The sequence below is a fragment of the Oncorhynchus mykiss genome, chromosome 7 (assembly GCF_057628025.1).
Source record: "Oncorhynchus mykiss isolate SJ-2025 chromosome 7, ASM5762802v1, whole genome shotgun sequence".
NCBI lineage: Eukaryota > Metazoa > Chordata > Actinopteri > Salmoniformes > Salmonidae > Oncorhynchus > Oncorhynchus mykiss.
This window is the reverse complement of record NC_143028.1, coordinates 84,052,501-84,078,544: the sequence shown is the minus strand read 5'-3', so window position 1 is coordinate 84,078,544 and position 26,044 is coordinate 84,052,501. Positions and strand designations below refer to the sequence as shown.

Below are 26,044 nucleotides of genomic sequence, written 5' to 3'. Positions count from 1 at the left end.
ACAGGTGTGTGTGCAGGTCCTATACAGGTGTGTGTTCTGGTCCTATACAGGTGTGTGTTCTGGTCCTATACAGGTGTGTGTGCTGGTCCTATACAGGTGTGTGTGCTGGTCCTATACAGGTGTGTGTGCTGGTCCTATACAGGTGTGTGTGCCTCCCTATGCAGGTGTGTGTGCTGGTCCTATGCAAGTGTGTGTTCTGGTCCTATACAGGTGTGTGTGCTGGTCCTATACAGGTGTGTGTGCCTCCCTATGCAGGTGTGTGTGCTGGTCCTATGCAGGTGTGTGTTCTGGTCCTATGCAGGTGTGTGTGCTGGTCCTATGCAGGTGTGTGTTCTGGTCCTATGCAGGTGTGTGTGCTGGTCCTATGCAGGTGTGTGTTCTGGTCCTATGCAGGTGTGTGTGCTGGTCCTATGCAGGTGTGTGTGCCTCCCTATACAGGTGTGTGTTCTGGTCCTATACAGGTGTGTGCTCTGGTCCTATACAGGTGTGTGTGCTGGTCCTATACAGGTGTGTGTGCTGGTCCTATGAAGGTGTGTGTGCTGGTCCTATGGTGTACCTGTTGGCGTTGTAGTCGACGCCCACTGCCTTGCTGGCCTGGAGAAGGTCCAGGATGCCAGTCTTCTTTTTCACCTTCGAGTTACGACCTTTCACCTCCGGCTTGACCTCTGTGTCGATGTGGAGCGACTCCTCATCTGATGAGTCAGCCTTCTGAGGAATACAATAAAATGGTATTGTACACACACTGAACACACCAGGACATTACTGTAAAACCCTCACACACTGAACACACCAGGACATTACTGTAAAACCCTCACACTGAACACACCAGGACATTACTGTAAAACCCTCACACACTGAACACACCAGGACATTACTGTAAAACCCTCACACTGAACACACCAGGACATTACTGTAAAACCCTCACACACTGAACACACCAGGAAATTACTGTAAAACCCTCACACACTGAACACACCAGGACATTACTGTAAAACCCTCACACACTGAACACACCAGGACATTACTGTAAAACCCTCACACACTGAACACACCAGGACATTACTGTAAAACCCTCACACACTGAACACACCAGGACATTACTGTAAAACCCTCACACACTGAACACACCAGGACATTACTGTAAAACCCTCACACACTGAACACACCAGGACATTACTGTAAAACCCTCACGCACTGAACACACCAGGACATTACTGTAAAACCCTCACACACTGAACACACCAGGACATGACTGTAAAACCCTCACACACTGAACACACCAGGACATTACTGTAAAACCCTCACACTGAACACACCAGGACATTACTGTAAAACCCTCACACACTGAACACACCAGGACATTACTGTAAAACCCTCACACTGAACACACCAGGACATTACTGTAAAACCCTCACACACTGAACACACCAGGACATTACTGTAAAACCCTCACACACTGAACACACCAGGACATTACTGTAAAACCCTCACACACTGAACACACCAGGACATTACTGTAAAACCCTCACACACTGAACACACCAGGACATTACTGTAAAACCCTCACACTGAACAAACCAGGACATTACTGTAAAACCCTCACACACTGAACACACCAGGACATTACTGTAAAACCCTCACACACTGAACACACTAGGACATTACTATAACACAAGAACCGCCTGGCCTTTCAGCCTATCAGAACCCGCTAGAGAACGTTGCCGGGCATCCCATTTAGCATCAGATGCATATCAAGCCACAAGGTGCAACGAACATAAGACACAACGATTGATAAATAGTGCAGAAAATATTATAAAGGAGTAATTGCACTAATAAATATTTGTGGAAATATATAAATAATGTACAATTTGACTGATCATTTTGCCACTCATCAGATTATTGACAACTTAGTCTTGTCTATAGGCTAACTCTTAGTATGGTGAAATTAATTTTGGTATAGTTTTGATGCAGTTTAGGTGTAGTTTCGATATAGTTTCGGTTTAGTTTTGATATACACTGCTCAAAAAATGCACTAAAATAACACATCCTAGATCTGAATGAATAAAATATTCTTATGAAATACTTTTTTCTTTACATAGTTGAATGTGCTGACAACAAAATCACACAAAAATTATCAATGGAAATCAAATTTATCAACCCATGGAGGTCTGGATTTGGAGTCACACTCAAAATTAAAGTGGAAAACCACACTACAGGCTGATCCAACTTTGATGTAATGTCCTTAAAACAAGTCAAAATGAGGCTCAGTAGTGTGTGTGGCCTCCACGTGCCTGTATGACCTCCCTACAACGCCTGGGCATGCTCATGATGAGGTGGCGGATGGTCTCCTGAGGGATCTCCTCCCAGACCTGGACTAAAGCATCCGCCAACTCCTGGACAGTCTGTGGTGCAACGTGGCGTTGGTGGATGGAGCGAGACATGATGTCCCAGATGTGCTCAATTGGATTCAGGTCTGGGGAACGGACGGGCCAGTCCATAGCATCAATGCCTTCCTCTAGCAGGAACTGCTGACACTCCAGCCACATGAGGCCTAGTATTGTCTTGCATTAGGAGGAACCCAGGGCCAACCGCACCAGCATATGGTCTCACAAGGGGTCTGAGGATCTCATCTCGGTACCTAATGGCAGTCAGGCTACCTCTGGCAAACACATGGAGGGATGTGCGGCCCCCCAAAGAAATGCCACCCCACACCATGACTGACCCACCGCCAAACCGGTCATGCTGGAGGATGTTGCAGGCAGCAGAACGTTCTCCACGGCCTCTCCAGACTGTCACATGTGCTCAGTGTGAACCTGCTTTCATCTGTGAAGAGCACAGGGTGCCAGTGGCGAATTTGCCAATCTTGGTGTTCTCTGGCAAATGCCAAACGTCCTGCACGGTGTTGGGCTGTAAGCACAACCCCCACCTGTGGACGTCGGTCCCTCATACCACCCTCATGGAGTCTGTTTCTGACCGTTTGAGCAGACACATGCACATTTGTGGCCTGCTGGAGGTCATTTTGCAGTGCTCCTCCTGCTCCTCCTTGCACAAAGGCGTAGGTAGCGGTCCTGCTGCTGGGTTGTTGCCCTCCTACGGCCTCCTCCACCTCTCCTGATGTACTGGCCTGTCTCCTGGTAGCGCCTCCATGCTCTGGACACTACGCTGACAGACACAGCAAACCTTCTTACCACAGCTCGCATTGATGTGCCGTCCTGGATGAGCTGCACTACCTGAGCCACTTGTGTGGGTTGTAGACTCCGTATCATGCTACCACTAGAGTGAAAGCACCGCCAGCATTCAAAAGTGACCAAAACATCAGCCAGGAAGCATAGGAACTGAGAAGTGGTCTGTGGTCCCCACCTGCAGAACCACTCCTTTATTGGGGGTGTCTTGCTAATTGCCTATAATTTCCACCTGTTGTCTATTCCATTTGCACAACAGCATGTGACATTTATTGTCAATCAGTGTTGCTTCCTAAGTGGACAGTTTGATTTCACAGAAGTGTGATTGACTTGGAGTTACATTGTGTTGTTTAAGTGTTCCCTTTATGTTTTTGGGCAGTGTAGTTTAGGTGCAGTTTAGGTGTAGTTTTGATATAGTTTAGGTGTAGTTTTGATATAGTTTAGATGTAGTTTTGATATAGTTTAGGTGTAGTTTTGATATAGTTTAGATGTAGTTTTGATATAGTTTAGGTGTGGTTTTGATATAGTTTTGATATAGTTTAGGTGTAGTTTTGATATAGTTTAGGTGTAGTTTTGATATAGTTTAGATGTAGTTTTAATATAGTTTAGATGTAGTTTTGATATAGTTTAGGTGTAGCTTTGATGTAGTTTTGATATAGTTTAGATGTAGTTTTGATATAGTTTAGATGTAGTTTTGATATAGTTTAGATGTAGTTTTAATATAGTTTGGATATAATTTAGATGTAGTTTTGATATAGTTTAGGTGTAGTTTAGATGTAGTTTTGATATAGTTTTGATGTAGTTTTAATATAGTTTAGATGTCGTTTTTATATAGTTTAGATGTAGTTTTAATATAGTTTGGATATAATTTAGATGTAGTTTTGATATAGTTTAGATGTAGTTTTGATATAGTTTAGGTGTGGTTTTGATATAGTTTTGATATAGTATAGATGTAGATTTGATATAGTTTAGATGTAGTTTTAATAAAGTTTTTATATAGTTTTCATATAGTTTAGATGTAGTTTTGATATAGTTTAGATGTAGTTTTGATGTAGTTTAGATGTAGTTTTGATATAGTTTAGATGAGGTTTTAATATAGTTTTGATAGTTTTGATATAGTTTAGATGTAGTTTCGATGTAGTTTTGATATAGTTTAGATGTAGTTTTGATATAGTTTAGATGTAGTTTTGATATAGTTTAGATGTAGTTTTGATATAGTTTAGATGTAGTTTTGATATAGTTTAGGTGTAGCTTTGATGTAGTTTTGATATAGTTTAGATGTAGTTTTGATATAGTTTAGATGTAGTTTTGATATAGTTTAGATGTAGTTTTGATATAGTTTAGATGTAGTTTTGATATAGTTTAGATGTAGTTTTGATATAGTTTAGATGAGGTTTTAATATAGTTTTGATATAGTTTTGATATAGTTTAGATGTAGTTTCGATGTAGTTTTGATATAGTTTAGGTGTAGTTTTGATATAGTTTAGATGTAGTTTTGATGTAGTTTTAATATAGTTTAGGTGTAGTTTTGATATAGTTTAGGTGTAGTTTTGATATAGTTTAGATGTAGTTTTGATATGGTTTAGGTGTAGTTTTGATATAGTTTTGATATAGTTTAGGTGTAGTTTTGATATAGTTTAGATGTAGTTTTGATATAGTTTTGATATAGTTTTGATATAGTTTAGGTGTAGTTTAGGTGTAGTTTTGATATAGTTTAGATGTAGTTTTGATATAGTTTTGATGTAGTTTTAATATAGTTTAGATGTAGTTTTAATATAGTTTAGATGTCGTTTTAATATAGTTTTGATATAGTTTTAATATAGTTTAGATGTAGTTTCGATGTAGTTTTGATATAGTTTAGATGTAGTTTTGATATAGTTTAGATGTAGTTTTGATATAGTTTAGATGTAGGTTTGATATTGTTTAGATGAGGTTTTAATTTAGTTTGGATATAGTTTAGATGTAGATTTGATATAGTTTAGGTGCAGTTTTAATATAGTTTAGATTTAGTTTAGATTTAGTTTAGGTGCAGGTCAGGTGTAGTGTAGGAGTAGTTTGGGTATAGTTTGGGTATAGTTTGGGTGTAGTTTGGATATAGTTTAGGTGTAGTTTGGGTATAGTTTGGGTGTAGTTTAGGTGTAGTTTAGGTGTCATTTAGGTGTAGTTTGGGTGTAGTTTAGGTATAGTTTAGGGGTAGTTTGGGTGTAGTTCAGGTGCAGTTTAGGTGTAGTTTTGATATAGTTTAGGTGTAGTTTTGATGTAGTTTTAATATAGTTTAGGTGTAGTTTTGATATAGTTTAGGTGTAGTTTTGATATAGTTTAGATGTAGTTTTGATATAGTTTAGGTGTAGTTTTGATATAGTTTTGATAGTTTAGGTGTAGTTTTGATATAGTTTATATGTAGTTTTGATATAGTTTTGATATAGTTTAGGTGTAGTTTAGGTGTAGTTTTGATATAGTTTAGATGTAGTTTTGATATAGTTTTGATGTAGTTTTAATATAGTTTAGATGTCGTTTTTATATAATTTAGATGTAGTTTTGATATAGTTTTTATATAGTTTAGGTGTAGTTTTGATATAGTTTAGATGTAGATTTGATATAGTTTAGATGTAGTTTTAATATAGTTTAGATGTCGTTTTAATATAGTTTTGATATAGTTTTAATATAGTTTAGATGTAGTTTTGATATAGTTTAGATGTAGTTTTGATATAGTTTAGGTGTAGCTTTGATGTAGTTTTGATATAGTTTAGATGTAGTTTTAATATAGTTTAGATGTAGTTTTGATATAGTTTAGATGTCGTTTTGATATAGTTTAGATGTAGTTTTAATATAGTTTGGATATAGTTTAGATGTAGATTTGATATAGTTTAGATGTAGTTTTAATATAGTTTTGATATAGTTTTGATATAGTTTAGATGTAGTTTTGATATAGTTTAGATGAGGTTTTAATATAGTTTGGATATAGTTTAGATGTAGATTTGATATAGTTTAGATGCAGTTTTAATATAGTTTAGATTTAGTTTAGGTGTAGTTAAGGTGTAGTGTAGGAGTAGTTATAGTTTTGATATAGTTTAGATGTAGTTTAAATATAGTTTAGATGTAGTTTTAATATAGTATAGATTTAGTTTAGGTGCAGGTCAGGTGTAGTGTAGGAGTAGTTTGGGTATAGTTTGGGTGTAGTTTAGGTATAGTTTAGGTGTAGTTTGGGTGTAGTTTGGGTGTAGTTTAGGTGTAGTTTAGGTGTAGTTTTGATATAGTTTAGATGTAGTTTTGATATAGTTTAGATGTAGTTTTAATATAGTTTAGGTGCAGTTTAGGTGTAGTTTTGATATAGTTTAGGTGTAGTTTTGATATAGTTTAGGTGTAGTTTTGATATAGTTTAAATGTAGTTTTGATATAGTTTAGGTGCAGTTTTAATATAGTTTAGATTTAGTTTAGGTGTAGTTCAGGTGCAGTTCAGGTGTAGTGTAGGAGTAGTTGTAGCTTTGATATAGTTTAGATGTAGTTTTAATATAGTATATATTTAGTTTAGGTGTAGTACAGGTGCAGTTCAGGTGTAGTGTAGGAGTAGTTGTAGTTTTGGTATAAATGAAGTGAAGGTGTAGCTTGGGTGTAGTTTAGGTATAGTTTAGGTGTCGTTTAGGTGTCGTTTAGGTGTCGTTTAGGTGTAGTTTAGGCATAGTGTAGGTATAGTTTAGGTGAAGTTTAGGTGTAGTTCAGGTGTAGTTTAGGCAAAGTTTACGTGTAGTTTCGGTGTAGTTTATGTAGGGACGTGACAGGACTGAACGGGACAGTATGGAGGTGACAGGGCTGAATGGGACAGTAGGGCAGATCCTGCTGAGAATAGCGTAACAGGCCAAGGTCACCCCCTGCCCTCCCCTAACAGGCCAAGGTCACCCCCTGCCCTCCCCTAACAGGCCAAGGTCACCCCCTGCCCTCCCCTAACAGGCCAACGTCACCCCCTGCCCTCCCCTAACAGGCCAAGGTCACCCCCTGCCCTCCCCTAACAGGCCAAGGTCACCCCCTGCCCTCCCCTAACAAGCCAACGTCACCCCCTGCCCTCCCCTAACAGGCCAAGGTCACCCCATGCCCTCCCCTAACAGGCCAAGTTCACCCCCTGCCCTTCCCTAACCTCTCAGCTATACGAGTAACCATCCCTACATCTGACCAAGCTCTCTCCGCCTCTCTCTCTACATGCCTGCCTGCCTCTCCCTTTCTCTCTCTGCCTGCCTCTTTCTCTCTCTCTCTCTGCCTGCCTCTCTCTTTCTCTCCCTCTCTCTGCCTGCCTGCCTCTTTCTCTCTCTGCCTGCCTGCCTCTTTCTCTCTCTGCCTGCCTGCCTCTTTCTCTGCCTGCCTGCCTGCCTCTTTCTCTGCCTGCCTCTCCCTTTCTCTCTCTCTGCCTGCCTCTCTCTTTCTCTCTCTGCCTGCCTCTCTCTTTCTCTCTCTGCCTGCCTCTCTCTTTCTCTCTCTGCCTGCCTCTCTCTTTCTCTCTCTGCCTGCCTCTCTTTCTCTCTCTGCCTGCCTCTCTCTTTCTGTCTCTGCCTGCCTCTCCCTTTCTGTCTCTGCCTGCCTCTCCCTTTCTCTCTCTGCCTGCCTCTCCCTTTCTCTCTCTGCCTGCCTCTCCCTTTCTCTCTCTGCCTGCCTCTCCCTTTCTGTCTCAGCCTGCCTCTCTCTTTCTGTCTCAGCCTGCCTCTCCCTTTCTCTCTCTGACTGCCTCTCTCTTTCTGTCTCTGCCTGCCTCTCCCTTTCTCTCTATGCCTGCCTCTCCCTGAGCTGAGAATGATGTTAAAGAGTTTAAGTTTAGTCAATTGGAATTTGTGGTGTGTATATTTTATCATTTCATTAAGGATACTATCAACCCCACAGGCCTTTTTGGGTTGGAGGGTTTTTATTTTTTCCTGTAGTTCATTCAATGTAATTGGAGAATCCAGTGGGTTTTGGTAGTCTTTAATAGTTGATTCTAAGATTTGTATTTGATCATGTATATGTTTTTGCTCTTTATTCTTTGTTATAGAGCCAAAAAGATTGGAGAAGTGGTTTACCCATACATCTCCATTTTGGATAGATAACTATTCGTGTTGTTGTTTGTTTAGTGTTTTCCAATTTTCCCAGAAGTGGTTAGAGTCTATGGATTCTTCAATTACATTGAGCTGATTTCTAACGTGATTTCTAACCATTTGTCATTGTTGTTCATTTTCTTCGTTTTTTTAATTTGAGATTTTTAGATTTGATAGGGAAGCTGAGAGGTCAAATAAAAAAATAAAATAAAAATAATGTTAAGATGTTCTACTGCCAAGTTCACACCTTCACTATTACAGTGAAATGTTTTGTCCAGGAAGTTGTCTAAAAGGGATTGAATTTGTTGTTACCTAATTGTTTTTTGGTAGGTTTACACATTTTTCTCTGTTATAGATTCCTTCCATCTATAGCATTTCTTAATATTATTCAGTTCCTTTGGCTTTGATGCCTCATGATTGAGTATTGCTGACCAACTGGCAGTCTTCACTGACATTTTCAACATGTCCCTGATTGAGTCTGTACCAACATGTTTCAAGCAGACCACCGTAGCCCCTGTGCCCAAGAACACAAAGGCAACCTGCATAACTGACTACAGACTCGTAGCACTCATGTCCCGAGCCATGAAGTGCTTTGAAAGGCTGGTAATGGCTCACATCAACACCATTATCCCAGGAACCCTAGAACCACTCCAATTTGCATACCGCCCAAACAGATCCACAGATGATGCAATCTCTATTGCACTCCACACTGCCCTTTCCCACCTGGACAAAAGGAACACCTATGTGAGAATGCTATTCATTGACTACAGCTCAGCGTTCAACACCATAGTGCCCTCAAAACTCATCACTAAGCTAAGGACCCTGGGACTAAACACCTCCCTCTGCAACTGGATCCTGGACTCCCTGACGGGCCGCTCCCAGGTGGTGAGGGTAGGTAACAACACATCCACCACGCTGATCCTCAACACTGGAGTCCCTCAGGGGTGCGTGCTCAGTCCCCTCCAGTACTCCCTGTTCACCCATGACTGCATGGCCAGGCACGACTCCAACACCATCATTAAGTTTGCCAATGACACAACAGTGGAGGCCTGATCACTGACGATGAGACAGCCTATAGGGAGGTCAGAGACCTGGCCGTGTGGTGCCAGGACAACAACCTATCCCTCAACGTAACCAGGACTAATGAGATGATTGTGGACTACAGGAAAAGGAGGACTGAGCACGCCCCCATTCTCATCGACGGGGCTGTAGTGGAGCAGGTTGAGAGTTTCAAGTTCTGTGGCGTCCACATCACCAACAAACTAGAATGGTCCAAACACACCAAGACAGTCGTGAAGAGAGCACAACAAAACCTTTTCCCCCTCAGGAGACTGAAAAGATTTGGCATGCGTCCTCAGGTCCTCAAAAGGTTCTACAGCTGCACCATCGAGAGCATCCTGACTGGTTGTATCAGTGCCTGGTATGACAATTGCTCGGTCTCTGACCGCAAGGCACTATAGAGGGTAGTGCGTACGGCCGAGTACATCACTGGGGTCAACCTTCCTGCCATCCAGGACCTCTATACCAGGCGGTGTCAGAGGAAGGCCTTAAAAATGGTCAAAGACCCCAGCCACCCCAGTCATAGACTGTTCTCTCTACTACCACACGGCAAGCGGTACCGGAGTGCCAAGTCTAGGACTAAAAAGCGTCTAAACAGCTTTTACCCCCAAGCCATAAGACTCCTGAACAGCCAATCAAATGGCTACTCAGACTATTTGCATTGTGTGCATTTGAACCTTTAAAAACCTTCTGTATGTAAAATATTGTGTGATATAGCTTGGAAATAAATCAACGTGACTCTGGATGACAACATAATGATGTTTGTTTCCAACATTACGGCTGTTTTCCTAAAGACATGGGAGTCCACTTCATGTTCTGTTTCCTTCGCTTCCTTACTTCCTAATATGAAGATACTGGTATCACAGCAACACTAAACACACAGCCATATGTGATCTCTATTGCTACTTGACTGCTTTTTAAACCATCACATGGAATTCATTAACGACCTCATGGAAGGAAGGAGTGGATATTCCAGAATGTTTTCCTCTGACTGTTCTACTCTTAGAACTCCTCATTAGGTTGTTCTCTCCATGGACGTAGAAATGGAAATATCAGAGTGTAATTAGAGTATTTAGTTCTGGGATGTTAGCTGGCTAATAGGACAGCTGAGTTGGAACTATTAGCATACTTCCCAAATGGAATCCTCTTCCTTATGCACTACCTTTAACTAGGGTGATATTTGGGACTTTGTCTTGGGAATGGGATCTAGACTCTCCATGGACATAACTGTGATACCCACCTGACACTATTGCGCTGACCTGACCCCAACCATAATGAGCTCAGATATTTTCTAGCCACATGGTCCTTCATATATTATTGGTGACTTAAGGAGATGAGGTAACATACCCTGGGAAGAGAGGGGAGGAGGTAACATACCCTGGGAGGAGGTAACATACCCTGGGAAGAGAGGGGAAGAGGTAACATACCCTGGGAGGAGGTAACAAACCCTGGGAAGAGAGGGGAGGAGGTAACATACCCTGGAAGGAGGTAACATACCCTGGGAAGAGAGGGGAGGAGGTAACATACCCTGGGAGGAGGTAACATACCCGGGAAGAGATGGGAGGAGGTAACATACCCTGGGAGGAGGTAACATACCCTGGGAGGAGGTAACATACCCTGGGAAGAGAGGGGAGGTGGTAACATACCCTGGGAGGAGGTAACATACCCTGGGAGGAGGTAACATACACAGGGAAGAGAGGGGAGAAGGTAACATACCCTGGGAAGAGAGGGGGGGAGGTAACATACCCTGGGAAGAGAGGGGGGGAGGTAACATACCCTGGGAGGAGAGGGGAGGAGGTAACATACCCTGGGAGGAGAGGGGAGGTGGTAACATACCCTGGGAACAAAGGGGAGGAGCTGACATACCTTGACAGCAGAGGGGAGGAGCTTTGGCTTCTTGGATGGGTGGATTGGGTCTTTGATGTTTGACAGGACTGGAACAGGAAGAGAAGAGACAGTCAATCAACAATGAGTAAATCAGAAGAGACAGTCAATCAACAACTAGTAAATCAGAAGAGACAGTCAATCAACAACTAGTACATCAGAAGAGACAGTCAATCAACAACTAGTACATCAGAAGAGACAGTCAATCAACAACTAGTAAATCAGAAGAGAGTCAATCAACAACTAGTAAATCAGAAGAGACAGTCAATCAACAACGAGTAAATCAGAAGAGACAGTCAATCAACAACAAGTAAATCAGTCCATTTTGATATAATTAATTATTAAGTAAATACATCATTGTATACAGTATATTTTTTCCTTTTTTTCTAATCTCAGTCTCAGTGTCTCAGTCTCAGTGTCTCAGTCTCAGTGTCTCAGTCTCAGTGTCTCAGTCTCAGTGTCTCAGTGTCTCAGTGTCTCAGTGTCTCAGTCTCAGTGTCTCAGTCTCAGTCTCTGTGTCTCAGTCTCAGTGTCTCAGTCTCAGTGTCTCAGTCTCAGTCTCAGTGTCTCAGTCTCAGTGTCTCAGTCTCTCAGTCTCAGTGTCTCAGTCTCTGTGTCTCAGTCTCTGTGTCTCAGTCTCAGTGTCTCAGTCTCAGTGTCTCAGTCTCAGTGTCTCAGTCTCAGTGTCTCAGTCTCAGTGTCTCAGTCTCTGTGTCTCAGTCTCTGTGTCTCAGTCTCAGTGTCTCAGTCTCAGTGTCTCAGTCTCAGTGTCTCAGTCTCAGTGTCTCAGTCTCAGTGTCTCAGTCTCAGTGTCTCTGTCTCTGTGTCTCAGTCTCAGTGTCTCAGTCTCTGTGTCTCAGTCTCAGTGTCTCAGTCTCAGTGTCTCAGTCTCAGTGTCTCAGTCTCAGTCTCAGTGTCTCAGTGTCTCAGTCTCTCAGTGTCTCAGTCTCAGTGTCTCAGTCTCAGTGTCTCAGTGTCTCAGTCTCAGTGTCTCAGTCTCAGTGTCTCAGTCTCTGTGTCTCAGTCTCTGTGTCTCAGTCTCTGTGTCTCAGTCTCAGTGTCTCAGTCTCAGTGTCTCAGTCTCAGTGTCTCAGTCTCAGTGTCTCAGTCTCTGTGTCTCAGTCTCTGTGTCTCAGTCTCTGTGTCTCAGTCTCAGTGTCTCAGTCTCTGTGTCTCAGTCTCAGTGTCTCAGTCTCAGTGTCTCAGTCTCAGTGTCTCAGTCTCAGTGTCTCAGTCTCTGTGTCTCAGTCTCAGTGTCTCAGTCTCAGTGTCTCAGTCTCAGTGTCTCAGTGTCTCAGTCTCTCAGTGTCTCAGTCTCTGTGTCTCAGTCTCAGTGTCTCAGTCTCAGTGTCTCAGTGTCTCAGTCTCAGTGTCTCAGTCTCAGTGTCTCAGTCTCAGTGTCTCAGTCTCAGTGTCTCAGTCTCAGTGTCTCAGTCTCAGTGTCTCAGTCTCAGTGTCTCAGTCTCAGTGTCTCAGTCTCTCTGTCTCAGCGTCTCAGTCTCAGCGTCTCAGTCTCAGCGTCTCAGTCTCAGCGTCTCAGTCTCAGCGTCTCAGTCTCAGCGTCTCAGTCTCAGCGTCTCAGTCTCTGTGTCTCAGTCTCTGTGTCTCAGTCTCTGTGTCTCAGTCTCTGTGTCTCAGTCTCAGTGTCAGTGTCTCAGTCTCAGTGTCTCAGTCTCAGTGTCTCAGTCTCAGTGTCTCTGTCTCAGTGTCTCTGTCTCAGTGTCTCTGTCTCAGTGTCTCTGTCTCAGTGTCAGTCACAGGACCATTTTCTCTCCAGTAGTAGTTTGTCATCTTTATGTGTCAGTACTCACAGGATAAGTCCCTCTTGACGGCGTTCTTTTTCCTCCTGATGGGGAACTCATCAATCTTCAACTCTCCTTCGTCTGACACGTACTCATACTCGTCTCTCACCGGCTTGGCCTTGTCCTCCTTTAGGTTTTGTAACGAGCTGAACACACTGGAGTTGGTCTGGGGCTTCAGCTTAGAACTGGGGGGGACACAGGACGGTGAGGAACGGGTGCCAGTCACAGACAGACACAATACATGTACACAGTATACATACCCTAGTAACTTCTTGTGTGTCAATGAGAATGAAAACTTGTCTTTGTTGCCTGATAGTGGCGTTCTCTCAAACTTGTGCTCTTCAGTTTCCATCTTCAGTAAGGAATCTGGTTTGCTGTTCTGTAACGGATACGAACGACAACGAGAACGTAATGTTATGTTTTAGAGGATCGTGCAGAAGGACATACAACATGTTTATAACATTGCAAGGGAGAAAAGAAAAAGCCATATCTCAGACTGGCCAATAAAAATAAAAGACTAAGATGAGCAAAATAACACAGACACTGGACAAAGGAACTCTGCCTAGAAGGCCAGCATCCTGGAGTTGCCTCTTCACTGTTGACGTTGAGACTGGTGTTTTGTGGGTATTTAATGAAGCTGCCAGTTGAGGACTTGTGAGGCGTCTGTTTCTCAAACTCAACACTCTAATGTACTTGTCCTCTTGCTCAGTTGTGCACCGGGGCCTCCCACTCCTCTTTCTATTCTGGTTAGAGCCAGTTTGCGCTGTTCTGTGAAGGGAGTAGTACACAGCGTTGTACGAGATCTTCAGTTTCTTGTCAATTTCTCGCATGGAATAGCCTTCATTTCTCAGAACAAGAATAGACTGACAAGATTCAGGGAAAAGTTATTTGTTTCTGGCCATTTTGAGCCTGTAATCAAACCCACAAATGCTGATGCTCCAGATACTCAACTAGTCTACAGAAGGCCAGTTTTATTGCTTTTTTAATTACAACAAGTTGTCAGCTGTGCTAACATAATTGCAAAATGGTTTTCTAATGATCAATTATCATTTTCAAATGATAAACTTGGATTAGCTAACACAACGTGCCCTTAGTTTCTCTGTATCTCCACCTACCAGCTCCTATAGAAGATGTGGTCTGATCTGCCCTTAGTTTCTCTGTATCTCCACCTACCAGGTCCTATAGAAGATGTGGTCTGATCTGCCCTTAGTTTCTCTGTATCTCCATCTACCAGCTCCTATAGAAGATGTGGTCTGTGATTATCCATCTTCCAGGTCCTATAGAAGATGTGGTCTGATCTGCCCTTAGTTTCTCTGTATCTCCATCTACCAGCTCCTATAGAAGATGTGGTCTGTGATTATCCATCTTCCAGGTCCTTTAGAAGATGTGGTCTGATCTGCCCTTAGTTTCTCTGACCGGTCTGTATCTCCATCTACCAGTCCATGTGTTAGTGTTTGAGCTGCAGCTAGTTCCACTCTTTAGAGGGACCAGGACCCTTGGAATGACTACAGACATTACAACCGGAACACTTTGGCATACAAGTTTCCACGAAACTAAAGCCGACTAATGTCTTCCGTTCGCTCCAACTAAGCTATCCTCCAGAACCCATCCCATGTTATCCAGCTATAATGACACAACAGCCTCCTTAGAGCAGGACCGCATCCTAAACGGAACCCTATACGCTGTAGTGAACTACTTTTGACCAGAGTCCTCTACACCTTATAGGGGAATAGGGTAGCATTTGGGACCCCCTTCCACCAGCAGGACCCCGGGGCAGATGTGAATGCTTATGGGTGGAATGTTGTGGATATGACATAGTTGTGAGGACTGAGACGGTTGGCTGGGCCTGGATTCTAGAAGCTTTGAACAGTTCCACCACTCTAATTGTGAGTAAAACCGCAGTGTTAGTTTAGCTGATTACTATGATCGATAGTGTGTTAATCACTTTACCATTATACCACGTTCTTCTGCTGGACTTCTCAGCTTCTCAAGCTTTAATACAACAGAACCATTTGTATCTTCTTTGAAACAGCATCCAGCTTGAATTGGGTTTATTGTTCCGTTTATCCATCATTATCATGTTTACTTTGGTCCATGTGTTTTTAAAGCAGGCCAAGACAGCCTTGACTCAATCTATTCTGGATTTGACCTTTGATTTTCAAATCAAACTATTATATATCTTACCCAACTATTATATATCTTACCTAAACTAACTATTATATATCTTAACTAAATTAACTACTTTATCTTACCTAAACTAACTATTATATATCTTACCTAAACTAACTATTATATATCTTAACTAAATTAACTACTTTATCTTACCTAAACTAACTATTATATATCTTAACTAAATTAACTACTTTATCTTACCTAAACTAACTATTATATATATCTTACCCAACTATTCTGTATCTTAACTAAATTAACTATTATATATCTTACCCAACTATTATTTATCTTAACTAAATTAACTACTCTATCTTACCTAAACTAACTATTATATATCTTACCCAACTATTCTGTATCTTAACTAAATTAACTACTCTATCTTACCTAAACTAACTATTATATATCTTACCCAACTATTCTGTATCTTAACTAAATTAACTATTATATATCTTACCCAACTATTATTTATCTTAACTAAATTAACTACTCTATCTTACCTAAACTAACTATTATATATCTTACCCAACTATTCTGTATCTTAACTAAATTAACTAATCTATCTTACCTAAACTAACTACTCTATATATAACTTAACTAACTACTCTGTACCTTACCTAACTATATCTTACCTAACTTAACTAACTATTCTGTATCTAACTTAACTAACTATTCTGTATCTTACCTAACTTAACGATTCTGTATCTTACCTAACTTAACTAACTATTTTATATCTTACCTAACTTAACTAACTACTCTGTATCTAACTTAACTAACTACTCTGTATCTAACTTAATAATTATATATCTTACCTAACTTAACTATTCTGTATCTAACTTTACTAACTATTCTGTATCTTAACCAACTTAACTATTCTGTATCTTACCTAACTTAACTAACTATTTTATATCTTACCTAACTTAACTAACTACTCTGTATCTAACTTAACTAACTACTCTGTATCTAACTTAATTATTCTTTATCTAACTAGTCTGTATCTTAACTAATTAGTCTGTATTTTCCATAACTTAACTACATTTTCTAACAACCTAATTTTGACCAAAATTAACCAGAGAGATTACTGCTCAGTGTTTGATTTTTCGGCGCTATACGGAGGCAGCTCTAGCCAACAGAGACCTGAGGACACCGTCCAACCTGGAGCTGAGTGAGGAGTGTTTGGTCTGATGCTATTTTGAAAGCCAAGAAGAAAAAGCTAAAAATAAAGTACATTACAGTGATATATTTGACTTTATGGGGACTGAATGCTGAGTTAAGGCTCCCTGACCAGATGTGAAGGAAAAGGCCTTTGGGCCTCAGAACCCCCCTCCTGCTGTTCACTGGCATGGCACTGATTCCACCTGGCGATCTGTTCACCATCTGCCTTGGCCTGTCTCCCCCCCTGTCTGGTACAGGTACCTCCACCACACTCCCCCCTGTCTGTTCACCGTCTGTCTTGGCCTGTCTCCCACCTCTCTGTTCACCATCTCCCCCTGTCTGTTCAACATCTGCCTTGACCTGTCTCCCCCTGTCTGTTCACTGTCTGCCCTGTCCTGTCTCCCCCTCTCTGTTCACCATCTGCCCTGGCCTGTCTTCCCCTGTCTGTTCACTGTCTGCCCTGTCTCCCCCTCTCTGTTCACCGTCTGCCTTGGTCTGTCTCCCCCTGTCTGTTCACTGTCTGCCTTGGTCTGTCTTCCCCTGTCTATTCACTGTCTGCCTTGGTCTGTCTCCCCCTGTCTATTCACCGTCTGCCTTGGTCTGTCTCCCCCTGTCTGTTCACCGTCTGCCTTGGTCTGTCTCCCCCTGTCTGTTCACCGTCTGCCTTGGTCTGTCTCCCCCTGTCTGTTCACCGTCTGCCTTGGTCTGTCTCCCCCTGTCTGTTCACCGTCTGCCTTGGCCTGTCTCCCCCCTCTCTGTTCACCGTCTGCCTTGGTCTGTCTCCCCCTGTCTGTTCACCGTCTGCCCTGGTTTTCTCCCCCTGTCTGGTACAGGTACCTCCACCACACTCACACCTCTCTGTTCACAGTCTGTCTTGGCCTGTCTCCCCCTCTCTGACCTAACGCAACCTGTTCTGTATCTGACCTAACTCAACCTGTACCTGACCTAACTCAACCTGTATCTGACCTTACTCAACCTGTATCTGACCTAACTCAACCTGTTCTGTACCTGACCTAACTCAACCTGTATCTGACCTAACTCAACCTGTTCTGTACCTGACCTAACTCAACCTGTTCTGTATCTGACCTAACTCAACCTGTACCTGACCTAACTCAACCTGTACCTGACCTAACTCAACCTGTATCTGACCTTACTCAACCTGTATCTGACCTAACTCAACCTGTTCTGTACCTGACCTAATTCAACCTGTATCTGACCTAACTCAACCTGTTCTGTACCTGACCTAACTCAACCTGTTCTGTATCTGACCTAACTCAACCTGTACCTGACCTAACTCAACCTGTACCTGACCTAACTCAACCTGTATCTGACCTAACTCAACCTGTTCTGTACCTGACCTAACTCAACCTGTATCTGATCTAACTCAACCTGTTCTGTACCTGACCTAACTCAACCTGTATCTGACCTAACTCAACCTGTTCTGTACCTGACCTTACTCAACCTGTATCTGACCTAACTCAACCTGTATCTGACCTAACTCAACCTGTATCTGACCTAACTCAACCTGTATCTGACCTAACTCAACCTGTATCTGATCTAACTCAACCTGTTCTGTACCTGACCTAACTCAACCTGTATCTGACGTAACTCAACCTGTTCTGTACCTGACCTAACTCAACCTGTATCTGACCTAACTCAACCTGTTCTGTACCTGACCTAACTCAACCTGTATCTGACCTAACTCAACCTGTATCTGACCTAACTCAACCTGTTCTGTACCTGACCTACCTCAACCTGTATCTGACCTAACTCAACCTGTTCTGTACATGACCTAACTCAACCTGTACCTGACCTAACTCAACCTGTATCTGATCTAACTCAACCTGTTCTGTACCTGACCTAACTCAACCTGTATCTGACCTAACTCAACCTGTTCTGTACCTGACCTAACTCAACCTGTACCTGACCTAACTCAACCTGTATCTGATCTAACTCAACCTGTATCTGACCTAACTCAACCTGTATCTGATCTAACTCAACCTGTTCTGTACCTGACCTAACTCAACCTGTTCTGTACCTGACCTAACTCAACCTGTTCTGTACCTGACCTAACTCAACCTGTTCTGTACCTGACCTACCTCAACCTGTACCTGACCTAACTCAACCTGTTCTGTACATGACCTAACTCAACCTGTACCTGACCTAACTCAACCTGTTCTGTACATGACCTAACTCAACCTGTATCTGATCTAACTCAACCTGTATCTGACCTAACTCAACCTGTATCTGATCTAACTCAACCTGTTCTGTACCTGACCTAACTCAACCTGTTCTGTACCTGACCTAACTCAACCTGTTCTGTACCTGACCTAACTCAACCTGTTCTGTACCTGACCTACCTCAACCTGTACCTGACCTAACTCAACCTGTTCTGTACCTGACCTAACTCAACCTGTATCTGACCTAACTCAACCTGTATCTGACCTAACTCAACCTGTATCTGACCTAACTCAACCTGTATCTGACCTAACTCAACCTGTACCTGACCTAACTCAACCTGTATCTGACCTAACTCAACCTGTATCTGACCTAACTCAACCTGTATCTGACCTAACTCAACCTGTATCTGACCTAACTCAACCTGTATCTGACCTAACTCAACCTGTTCTGTACCTGACCTAACTCAACCTGTATCTGACCTAACTCAACCTGTATCTGACCTAACTCAACCTGTATCTGACCTAACTCAACCTGTACCTGACCTAACTCAACCTGTATCTGACCTAACTCAACCTGTTCTGTACCTGACCTAACTCAACCTGTATCTGACCTAACTCAACCTGTATCTGACCTAACTCAACCTGTATCTGACCTAACTCAAACTGTCCTGTAGCGTACCTTATATTTCCACTTGGCTTCCGTCTGTTTCTTGTTCTGTTCTCGGATCTCAAACTTCTCCAGGTCGTTCTGCTTACAGGTGTCCTTTTCCGACATGCTCAGGACATTCTTAGTCGCCTGGGAAGCAGGTAACACAGACATGACATCATATAGGTGACAGGTAACTGCTGCTAACCGTGTCTATGTGACCAATACAATTTGATTTGATATGAGGTAGAGTAGGACAGGTCAGCTTGCATGGTCTCACCTTGCCCCCCACCTTACCCTTCTTGGGCTGGTTCATCTAGGCCTATAGGGGTGTGTTTGTTACAGGCCCAGTCAGGTTAAACATGGTTAAACAGGTTAATAGCTCACCTTGCCCCCCATCTTGCCTTTCTTGGGCTGGTCCATCTTGCTGAGGATGTCCTTGGCGTGAGACTCCAGAGCTGCCAGGCTGGAGGGCTTCGACGGAGGAGGAGGAGGAGGAGGAGGGACTTCCTTCTCTTTCTTTCCTTTCTTCTTCCCTCCCTCCTTCGCTTTGGGGACCTTGGGAGGTTTGGGGACCTTTGGAGGTTTTGGGGGCTTGGAGGCCTTCTTCCTGGCTGGTTTCTCCCGAGGAGGAGGGGACGGAGAGGGGTCGCTGGAGGGGGAAGCAGGGTCCTCAGGCTCTGATGGGGCAGGAGGTGGTTCCTCCACTGGAGCCTTGCTACTCGAATCACTCTTAATGGCTTTAGCCGCATTCTGGACAACAACAAAACGGTCAGTTATCAAGATGTCTTTATCCGACGACACTCACTTTACAATTTTCTCTCCTTTTACACTGAACCATGACAACAGTCTGAGCTGTACGTTCATAGACCCGTTAGTAACCCAGTTCACTACAACAACCATAATGCAGCAGGTCATGTCTGTACTGTAACTATAAAGGGCTCTGCAAACAGAGCGTTGTATATGGTCCCAAAAATTATGCTGCACAACGTAGTGTAGTGTGTAGAGTGTAGAGTGTGTAGAGTGTAGAGTGTGTAGTGTGTAGAGTGTAGAGTGTGTAGAGTAGAGTGTAGACTGTAGTGTGTAGACTGTGTAGTGTGTAGAGTGTAGACTGTGTAGTGTGTAGACTGTAGAGTGTGTAGACTGTGTAGAGTGTAGTGCGTAGAGTGTAGTGTGCAGAGTGTGTAGTGTAGACTGTGTAGTGTAGAGTGTGCAGTGTAGACTGTGTAGATACATGGACTGGTACCATACGTATCTAGATACATGGACTGTTACCATACAGGAACCATACGCATCTAGATACATGGACTGGTACCATACAGGAACCATACGTATCTAGATACATGGACTGGTACCATACGTATCTAGATACATGGACTGGTACCATACAGGAACCATACGTATCTAGATACATGGACTGATACCATACAGGAACCATACGTATCTAGATACATGGACTGGTACCATACAGGAACCATACGTATCTAGATACATGGACTGGTACCACACAGGAACCATACATATCTAGGCCAGGCAGCAGGCTGTTAGCCAGCCTGCCAGAATAGTGGAGTCTGCCACTAGCACAGTCAGTGTAGTCAGCTCAGCTATCACCATTGAGACCGTGTCTGTGCCTCGACCTAGGTTGTGCAAAACTAAACATGGCGGTGTTCGCCTTTGCAATCTCACTAGGATAAAGACCACCTCCATTCCTGTCATTATTGAAAGAGATCATGATACCTCACATCTCAAAATAGGGCTACTTAATGTTAGATCCCTTACTTCAAAGGCAATTATAGTCAATGAACTAATCACTGATCATAATCTTGATGTGATTGGCCTGACTGAAACATGGCTTAAGCCTGATGAATTTACTGTGTTAAATGAGGCCTCACCTCCTGGCTACACTAGTGACCATATCCCCCGTGCATCCCGCAAAGGCGGAGGTGTTGCTAACATTTACGATAGCAAATTTCAATTTACAAAAAAAAAAAATGACGTTTTCGTCTTTTGAGCTTCTAGTCATGAAATCTATGCAGCCTACTCAATCACTTTTTATTGCTACTGTTTACAGGCCTCCTGGGACATATACAGCGTTCCTCACTGAGTTCCCTGAATTCCTATCGGACCTTGTAGTCATAGCAGATAATATTCTAATCTTTGGTAACTTTAATATTTACATGGAAATTCCACAGACCCACTCCAAAAGGCTTTCGGAGCCATCATCGACTCAGTGGGTTTTGTCCAACATGTCTCTGGACCTACTCACTGCCACAGTCATACTCTGGACCTAGTTTTGTTCCATGGAATAAATGTTTTTCCTCATAATCCTGGACTATCGGACCACCATTTTATTACGTTTGCAATTGCAACAAATAATCTGCTCAGACCCCAACCAAGGAACATCCAAAGTCGTGCTATAAATTCACAGACAACACAAAGATTCCTTGATGTCCTTCCAGATTCCCTCTGTCTACCCAAGGACGCCAGAGGACAAAAATCAGTTAACCACCTAACTGAGGAACTCAATTTAACCTTGCGCAATACCCATAAGAAACTAGCTCCAGAAACAGAAAATACCCGAGCTCTGAAGCAAGCTTCCAGAAAATTGGAACGGAAATGGCGCCACACAAAACTGGAAGTCTTCCGACTAGCTTGGAAAGACAGTACTGTGCAGTACCGAAGAGCCCTTACTGCTGCTCGATCATCCTATTTTTCTAACTTAATTGAGGAAAATAAGAACAATGCGAAATTCCTTTTTGATACTGTCGCAAAGCTAACTAAAAAGCAGCATTCCCCAAGAGAGGATGACTTTCACTTTAGCAGTGATAAATTCATGAACTTCTTTGAGGAAAAGATTAGGATTATTAGAAAGCAAATTACGGACTCCTCTTTAAATCTGCGTATTCCTTCAAAGCTCAGTTGTCCTGAGTCTGCACAACTCTGCCAGGACCTAGGATCAAGAGAGACGCTCAAGTGTTTTAGTACTATATCTCTTGACACAATGATGAAAATAATCATGGCCTCTAACCCTTCAAGCTGGTTTACTGATTTTCTGGTTTTCTAGATACGTATGGTTCCAGTCCATGTATCTAGATACGTATGGTTCCTGTATGGTTTCCCTTATTGATAGTGGGGTGGTAGATGCCCAGTTTACCCCCCTAACATTCCCCTTATTGATAGTGGGGTGGTAGATGCCCAGTTTACCCCCCTAACATTCCCCTTATTGATAGTGGGGTGGTAGATGCCCAGTTTACCCCCCTAACATTCCCCTTATTGATAGTGGGGTGGTAGATGCCCAGTTTAAAGGGTAAACTGGGCATCTACCACCCCACTATCAATAAGGGGAATGTTAGGGGGGTAAACTGGGATAAAAAGTGTTTGAGCTATAAATAAAGCACAACTTTGGATTTCACCCCTGTCTCATAATCCAATGGGCTAGACCGTTTGGAAGTCGACTGACTTGGCGTGAGCAGCTTTTTCTTCCCTAGCTTCGACCAACGCCGTGCAGGTAGCAAAAGTGATTGCTGTCCAAGCTATGAAATGACTCAACTTTACCCTGTATATCTAAAAAAAATACCATATATATACTGATTGTTTAAAGCAAAATGACCTAAACTTTTTCTGATGGGGACGCTGAACAATCAAATTCTATCTAATATTAGACCTGATCAAAAGGTTGTTTTATTTCACCTTTATTTAACCAGGTAGGCAAGTTGAGAACAATTTCTCATTTACAATTGCGACCTGGCCAAGATAAAGCAAAGCAGTTCGACAGATACAACGACACAGAGTTACACATGGAGTAAAACAAACATACAGTCAATAATACAGTATAAACAACTCTATATACGATGTGAGCAAATGAGGTGAGATAAGGGAGGTAAAGGCAAAAAAAGGCCATGGTGGCAAAGTAAATACAATATAGCAAGTAAAACAATGGAATGGTAGATTTGCAGTGGAAGAATGTGCAAAGTAGAAATACAAATAATGGGATGCAAAGGAGCAAAATAAATAAATAAATACAGTAGGGGAAGAGGTAGTTGTTTGGGCTAAATTATAGATGGGCTATGTACAGGTGCAGTAATCTGTGAGCTGCTCTGACAATTGGTGCTTAAAGCTAGTGAGGGAGATAAGTGTTTCCAGTTTCAGAGATTTTTGTAGTTCGTTCCAGTCATTGGCAGCAGAGAACTGGAAGGAGAGTTGGTTTTGGGGGTGACCAGAGAGATATACCTGCTGGAGCGCGTGCCACAGGTGGGTGCTGCTATGGTGACCAGTGAGCTGAGATAAGGCGGGGCTTTACCTAGCAAAGACTTATAGATGACCTGGAGCCAGTAGGTTTGGCGACAAGTATGAAGCGAGGGCCAACCAACGAGAGCATACAGGTTCGCAATGGTGGGTAGTATATGGGGCTTTGGTGACAAAACGGATGGCACCGTGATAGACTGCATCCAATTTGCTGAGTAGAGTGTTGGAGGATATTTTATAGATGACATCGCCGAAGTCGAGGATCTGAAGGATGGTCAGTTTTACAAGAGTATGTTTGGCAGCATGAGTGAAGGATGCTTTGTTGCGAAATAGGAAGCCGATTCTAGATTTAATTTTGGATTGGAGATGCTTAATGTGAGTCTGGAAGGAGAGATTACAGTCTAACCAGACACATTAGGTATTTGTAGTTGTCCACGTATTCTAAGTCAGAACCGTCCAGAGTAGTGATGTTGGACGGGCGGGCAGGTGTGGGCAGTGATCGGTTGAAGCCAGATTAATTCCATCTAATATTAGACCTGATCAGCAGGTATATAATCAGATCTTAAACATTTGAACCCGGGACAATGCGTATCAGTGAATCGTTACATCGCTAGTCTCTACAACAACAAAGGCCATTGTAAACCTGCCCAGTAGAACAGAATAGAATAGATTAGAGCAGGGCAGTAGAACAGGGCAGTAGAACAGGGCAGTACAACAGGGCAGTACAACAGGGCAGTAAAACAGGGCAGTAAAACAGGGCAGTAAAACAGGGCAGTAAAACAGGGCAGTAAAACAGGGCAGTAGAACAGGGCAGTAGAACAGGGCAGTAGAACAGGGCAGTAAAACAGGGCAGTAGAACAGGGCAGTAAAACAGGGCAGTAGAACAGGGCAGTAAAACAGGGCAGTAGAACAGGGTAAGAAGTCGTACCTCTGAGATCCTGATCTCCTTGGCCAGGTCCTTGATGAGCTGAGTGGGCTTCATGTTCTCTGGAAGTTCATCCTCGTGTTCTAACAGAGCCTGGAGGAACGACACGTTGACAACGCAGTTAAATATGGATTTATATTTCAGATTATACACAATATATAAGAACGTATGTGGACACCCCTTCAAATGAGTGGATTCGGCTAGTTCCGTTGCTGACAGGTGTATAAAAATCGAGCACACAGCCATGTAATCTCCATAGACAAACATTGACAGTAGAATGGCTTTACAGAAAAGCTCAGTGACTTTCAACTTGGCACTGTCGTAGGATGCCACCTTTCCGAATGCATAGTGTCAACTGTAAAGTTTGGTGGAGTAGGAATAATGGTCTGGGGCTGTTTTTCATGGTTCGGGCCCCTTAGTTCCAGTGAAGGGAAATCTTAACGCTGCAGCATACAATGACATTGTAGATGATTCTGTGCTTCCAACTTTGTGGCAAAGGTTTGGGGAAGGCCCTTTCCTGTTTCAACATGGCAATGCCCCCGTGCACAAAGATCGGTGTGGAAGAACTAGACTGAGCCCTGACCACAACCCCAATGAACACCTTTGTGATGAATTAGAATGCTGACTGCGAGCCAGGTCTAATCACCCAACATCAGTGCCCGACCTCACTAATGCTCTTGTGGCTGAATGGAAGCAAGTCTCCGCAGCAATGTTCCAACATCTAGTGGAAAGCCTTCCCAGAAGAGTGGAGGCTGTTATAGCAGCAATGTTCCTACATCTAGAGGAAAGCCTTCCCAGAAGAGTGGAGGCTGTTATAGCAGCAATGTTCCAACATCTAGTGGAAAGCCTTCCCAGAAGAGTGGAGGCTGTTATAGCAGCAAACTCCATATTAATGGCCATGATTTTGGAATGAGATGTTTGACCAGCAGGTGTCCACATACTTTTGGTCAAGTAGTGTAGCAGGTATTTGAAGGTATATAGTTGTAATAGATGTAAAGGAGGAAACCAAACTTGCCTGTTTCTTAGTCCAGGCCCTGAAGGCTCCGTTGATGATCTTAGCTCCATGGATCAGGTAGGCAGCTGGTTGTCTGTTGGCCTTGTGTAAACCTGAAACAAGACAGAATATTGTTAAAACACATGTTGACAGCTTCTTACAGGTCTGACAGCTCTTCCTTGGTAAAGAGGTCAGACAGCTCTCCCTTGGTGAAGAGGTCAGACAGCTCTCCCTTGGTAAAGAGGTCTGACAGCTCTCCCTCGGTAAAGAGGTCAGACAGCTCTCCCTCGGTAAAGAGGTCTGACAGCTCTCCCTTGGTAAAGAGGTCAGACAGCTCTCCCTCGGTGAAGAGGTCAGACAGCTCTCCCTTGGTAAAGAGGTCTGACAGCTCTCCCTTGGTAAAGAGGTCAGACAGCTCTCCCTTGGTAAAGAGGTCAGACAGCTCTCCCTCGGTGAAGAGGTCAGACAGCTCTCCCTTGGTAAAGAGGTCAGACAGCTCTCCCTTGGTAAAGAGGTCAGACAGCTCTCCCTCGGTGAAGAGGTCAGACAGCTCTCCCTTGGTAAAGAGGTCAGACAGCTCTCCCTTGGTAAAGAGGTCTGACAGCTCTCCCTTGGTAAAGAGGTCAGACAGCTCTCCCTTGGTAAAGAGGTCAGACAGCTCTCCCTTGGTAAAGAGGTCAGACAGCTCTCCCTCGGTAAAGAGGTCTGACAGCTCTCCCTTGGTAAAGAGGTCAGACAGCTCTCCC

General features: G+C 43.1%; 1 protein-coding gene across 2 annotated transcripts in view; it reads right to left on the bottom strand.

Annotated features, from left to right (window-relative positions):
* The window catches only part of LOC110529064 (lysine-specific demethylase phf2), a 157,655-nt gene that overhangs the window by 49,446 nt on the left and 82,165 nt on the right, over positions 1-26,044 (bottom strand). For both annotated transcript variants that reach the window (XM_090242159.1, XM_090242160.1), the window contains exons 10-17: positions 25,320-25,411; positions 24,308-24,397; positions 19,522-19,887; positions 19,168-19,284; positions 13,245-13,363; positions 12,994-13,169; positions 11,165-11,232; positions 557-708 (exon numbers count right to left, since the gene is read on the bottom strand). In XM_090242159.1, the coding sequence (XP_090098285.1) occupies positions 557-708; positions 11,165-11,232; positions 12,994-13,169; positions 13,245-13,363; positions 19,168-19,284; positions 19,522-19,887; positions 24,308-24,397; positions 25,320-25,411 (1,180 nt within the window). The remainder of the gene's footprint in view (positions 1-556; positions 709-11,164; positions 11,233-12,993; positions 13,170-13,244; positions 13,364-19,167; positions 19,285-19,521; positions 19,888-24,307; positions 24,398-25,319; positions 25,412-26,044) is intronic.